Source organism: Rhopilema esculentum, chromosome 12 (assembly GCF_057945365.1).
Source record: "Rhopilema esculentum isolate cy_ngs chromosome 12, ASM5794536v1, whole genome shotgun sequence".
Classification (NCBI taxonomy): Eukaryota; Metazoa; Cnidaria; class Scyphozoa; order Rhizostomeae; family Rhizostomatidae; genus Rhopilema; species Rhopilema esculentum.
Genome location: NC_142826.1, coordinates 3,539,143 through 3,544,422, shown reverse-complemented (window position 1 = coordinate 3,544,422; position 5,280 = coordinate 3,539,143). Strand labels below are relative to the sequence as shown.

Sequence of the window (5,280 nt, the reverse complement as noted above, 5' to 3'; positions counted from 1 at the left end):
CTAGTGTTTATTCACTCTTTACATTATTTTATTTGCTAGTGCATATATATATTCTTTTGAGGGTTGAGAATAAAATTAATCCTTCAAGATAACTTTTTTCAACTTTATAAATGTTTGAATAAAATGAAATTCCAAATGGAATGATAAATTTTAGTTGTATATCAAAAGGATGTGTGGACATATTGATTAATGAATTTTGTTCTAAACATGGAATTGATGATGCTATTTAATAGATTAATAATTAGAAAAGCCAAAAAGGAGATAAAGTTCTGTTCTTTTTGGTAAGAAGTGGAGTGAGAACAAGTCTGGAGCAGACCCCCCCCCCAACCTCCCTCCCTCTAGAATATGAGCTGGCACTAGAATAGGAAGATGGAGGGAGGTTCGTCCAGAGATCAAAATAGAATACTCTGTAATGGAAACAAGGATATTTTGCCTGTTTTTCACATATTTTTTCGATATCAAACATCAAAAACAATTATTTTTCTTTAGCTGTTTATTCATTTTTGCAAAATAAGTGTTAAATATTTTTATTGTATCTACACTTGCAGATGAAAAGTATTATCCCAATGATTGATAGATATAGAATTATTGTTCTAGGTTGTAAGCCATCTTTGACCCTTAAATTTAATTGGAGATTTATAATGTTAGGCCTTGAGATAGCCTGCAGCCCTCAACCAGTACACTCTTTCATCATCATTCCAATTCTTATAAAACACTGTTCCAACCTTTGAGTACTTTAGAGACTTTATGTAGTTTAAGCATTCTACACACTTTCAATAGAAGGAAGTAGCAAGCCTGCCAAGTATGTGAAAATGATGATAATAATATTGAGAATTTGTATCATGAAATTGTATTTGTATTCATCACACATCATTCAACGTAGAATCTAACTCAATTAAGTGAAAACTTAGATAACAGGAATTTTTAAAGGCAATGTTTTGGCATATTGAATTGCAAAATCCCTTCAAGCCGAAGAAATCAGGTTTTCCTTATATATTTCCAGTAATTTACTCCAACAGGAAATTACTCCCAAAGTAAGGATGACCACAGACTTTTTCCTCCAAGACTTGATTTAGAATTTGAAAACTTTTAATTGTTTTCATCATGCTGAAGATGAGAAGGGATATACTGCAGTCCATAAATGCAATCCAGATTTGTACATTTCTTCAGCTTGAACAATTACCTTCTAATTTTGAGTCATTGATGAGGCATTTTAGTTGTGTAGTTGTTCAGAGAAACATGTTCTGTTTGTAGCTTTTACAAAATGAATTCAACCTGACAGAATTTAAGCAAAAAAGATAGACCAAACAATTTTTCTCAAATTTTGCCTTTTTTTTACAAATATCATTGTAGGAGTAGGTTCTTATACAAGACAATTTCTTGTTATTTTTTCCTTGAAATTGCAGATAATTGTTCATTTCACCATCAAGTAATTGTTTAAACGCAGATAGTTCTAAAATTGTTCTGACGATGAGCATGGAAATCCATGATTAAGGATTTCTGGCAACTGAAAGAAAATACAACGTTCAGTCACTGAAACATCTCTGGTGTAAATGCAGGTATGTAGAAAACCCATGTTTCCTAAACTGTCTTCTGTCATCATGATTCATTAATCACGAAATTGCCACTCTTGTCTACACATTGGACAAAGCTGTTGCAGTTGCTGCGAAGTCAACCATTTTAATATGCAGTGCATATGGAACACATGAGTACATTTTCCCCAGACCAGAGGACAGTCATCTCCTGGTGTTTTACAATCAGGACAGCAGCTATCAAATTGCATCCTGCAAATACCACAGTTTTCGTCATTTGCAGTCCAATGCCATGTTGCTACAGCTGTCCATTTCTTCACTGTGACCTTCATTACCTCTGTTTTTGTAAGATATAAAGCGGATTTACTACCAAACACCAACCATCACAGTCTGTTTACTGGCCTGCCTAAATCACCTTCAAGATACTGCGAAGGAGAATTGTCGAAATGTGAGCCACCTTAAGTGCGCGGAATCTCCATTTACCGTCCGAGAATCGTTGGAGAGACAGTATCTTTTACTTGCTTTCCTACTAATCGAGTGCTAGATACCTTACTTCACCTGATACCTTTTTATACATTGGAGGAAACCTTCATATTTTTGTGAAAGATTGCTGTGATATTGTAACTCGTGAAAGAATCGTCTAATTGGACGAAACGTTTAGGCCATCTCAGCACCATCACGATCTGATCGTTATGGCTTCGAGGTAAGAGGACTCAATTTTAATTTTAGCATCAAATAAACTACCAAGTCAAGTAGGAATTTTAAAAGCCAGAATATTATCTGATAGATTTTGCCTTGTTTATTGATCACCGATTCTTATTGCGTTTGACAACGGATTAAATCAAAACACTCTGTCCAGTCAGCAGACCAAGATTCAGATTTTGCATCAGATTCGCCATAAGATTCACACACAAAGTCGTATTAAATACCAACTTCAACTACAGACGTATTATTTAGAAAATCAACACGGAAAGTGAGTTTGCCCATAGTGCTTTCAAATAATTAATTTTTATAGTGGCGGCTGAATTCCCTATTTTATGGGGTGTATCATGTGGTTTGGCCAGGCTTCATTCAAGAGGTTATTTTTGCAATGGGTGTCGTAAATGATTTTGTGCTAAGGGAACTCAATTTTGCACAGGGACTGGTTCCAGACTCCAGTATGCATTCCAGCATACATAAATGTTTGTTAGTTGGCATGAAAAGAATAAAATAAAGACTCATAAACCAAAATTTTTGCTATTAATCAGTTTTATTTGTCTGGCGTACAATATTTACAGTTTTACCAACTACTCATATTTTTGGCGTACCTAAACAAATGCCCTTTTAGACCTTCAGCGTACAGTTCTCATAAAATGCACCCTGGTCCAGAATGAATTTTTTTGTCAGGAGCATGCCCCAAGATCATAACGATCACATAATTTTGGCCCGCCTGGCCTGGACTATTTTTGTGTTTTTGATAAAGGTACTTCATTTTGGGGTAATTCCCGATTGGAGTCCATGTAGCTTACACCAGATATATATATGCGGTGTGGACTAAGAATTTCCCATTCTATTTCTATTGTATTGGCATATATCCGGTGTGAGCTTTACATATATTCCACTCTGAAGGGTAATTTTAGTTTGAATAGCTGGGCCCGAGCTACTGTCAATGCGGTTGCCAAGTTTTATTATTTTTAGAAAATCAATGAATTCATCATTTAGCCAAGCTACTTCGATCTCATTCCATTTCAAATAAATTCTGATAAACTCTGAAGCATACTTTCTGTTTCACACCAGTCTAGGCCAAGATAATCATGATGTCCATACCAACCACCATCAATATATATGGCAGGATTTTGAAATAAACAAAGATATTTATATATAGAAATAGTAGAAAGAAATAATAGAAAGAAATAAGAGAAAAATATAGAAATAAAACTTGATTATCAATTAGAATGGAAGACTTAAATTCCCTCAAAAACACTAGCAAGTTTATAAATCCTATCTTTATGTTTACAAGGGCTGTTCAAAGGTTTCTGCCCACTATGTAACATCAAGTAATTGCTTAAGCACAGATAGTTCTAAATGAGCTGGCACCAGCTATGATAGCAGCTATTTATCACCAGCTATGATAGCAGTGCATAGAAAAACCAGCCATGTTTTCCTCGGTCTAAGATTTTAGTCAATCACATCTAACAACAAGGTCCAAATCTGCAAGCTCACAATTCAGTTTTTAAATGCAAAGAAGAAAAAACTGGGATACCAAGTTTTTTTTTTCATTTTTGAACATTTTGCAAGTACATTTCATAAAATACCAAGAACACCTATATATTCTAATGTCAAATGGAAATTTCATCAACCACCATTGTCGCAGTTGTAAATGTAGACTTATCATCCGATCTGATTAAGAAGACATTGTAGGCCCTATTTTTTGAAAATATGTTGTCTTTAGATTAGGTCTGATATTGCTAAAGAATAACCTCAGAGATGAAGTATATAATTTTTGTGTTTTCGATGAGTTGTTGTCTATCATAACTTAAGTCTCTTATAACTAAGGTTTAGCTTTGCTTGAACAACAATTTCATCATTTGTAGTGAAGAATATGCAAGCTCTGAAGGGGAAGTCAGGAAGTTTAAAAGCTATGTTCAGGTGAGAGGATAAAACATATTTTGATACTCAGTGTGTACGCCTGCATTGTAGGGTCTCACAATGAGCATATCGTTTATTGCAGTCCTGGTAATATTAGGTGTGCAATGACAGTGCACGCTTCCACACATGCCTAAAATTTCTGAGGCATGCTTTTTATTGCATGTGCAGTTCCATGTTTTGACTTTCTCTTCTTTTTCTCATTTGTTTCTTTACTATTTCTTGTTTTTTTCTCTAAAGTAATTTTTAATTTCTTTGCAAGTGTTATCTTTATGGCATTTCCAGGGGGCCTTATAATGCTTAAAGGCTTGGTTTCGGTTACCCATTTTTCGTATGTCTCCGTTTTTTCATTCGGCTTTTTTATTTTATTGAACCATTCCCATTACTCCTGACAACTCCTTGGTGAAAATGGCCAAGTTGAAAATGTTGGCATTAGCTGGATATTCACTCTCCCCCTCACTCCCAGGCAAGAGGTCCACTTTCATGAAAGGAAGACAAATTGTAAACTTATGGCCTACAAACACCTATTTTTTGATGCTCTGTCACTGAAGGCAATTTGAAATTCAGTTTACAGAATGTCAGAAACAAATTTATTACCAAATATCATCAAATAACATCGATAACAGATTTGATTCTTGAGTTTGATGTTATTTTTCAGGGTATTTATAAATAACCTCTATGTGTTTATCAAAGAGATAGACCGTTTTTGTATATACATCGTTATTGTAAAGGAAATGTATGTTCTTTTGAGAAATAATATTAACAAGCTATTTTATTATCTGCTAAAACTATCAGTGGAACAGGAAATGAGTGTGCATGCAAGCAATAACAGATAGCTTAAAATAGTAAGAATGAGACAGGACACTGTAAATAACCATGTAAGCATGCAGATTACACCCTATATGCGAAGCAATTTAGACCATATGAATGTGTTTTCTAGCTTGTAACTGTGTTTTACGGAGTAAATATGAAAGTACACCTTAAATATGTAACAAAGACCGTATTTATGAAACATCATCCACTATGGCGGGGGATGTCCCTACACGAAACTTTGTCATTTTAAAAAAATTTAGATAAGATATCCCTTTTGTCATCAAAGGAGTAATAATGCATACAAAATTGA

The 5,280-nt window shown here is 34.4% G+C and overlaps 1 protein-coding gene across 1 annotated transcript in view; it reads left to right on the top strand.

Annotated features, from left to right (window-relative positions):
• Positions 1 to 912: 912 nt before the first annotated feature.
• The window catches only part of LOC135681521 (pre-mRNA-splicing factor CWC22 homolog), a 64,422-nt gene continuing 60,054 nt past the window's right edge, over positions 913 to 5,280 (top strand). The window contains exons 1-2 of the mRNA XM_065196039.2: positions 913 to 2,235; positions 4,106 to 4,160. Coding sequence (XP_065052111.2) covers positions 2,225 to 2,235; positions 4,106 to 4,160 — 66 coding nt within the window. The 5' untranslated portion in view covers positions 913 to 2,224. The remainder of the gene's footprint in view (positions 2,236 to 4,105; positions 4,161 to 5,280) is intronic.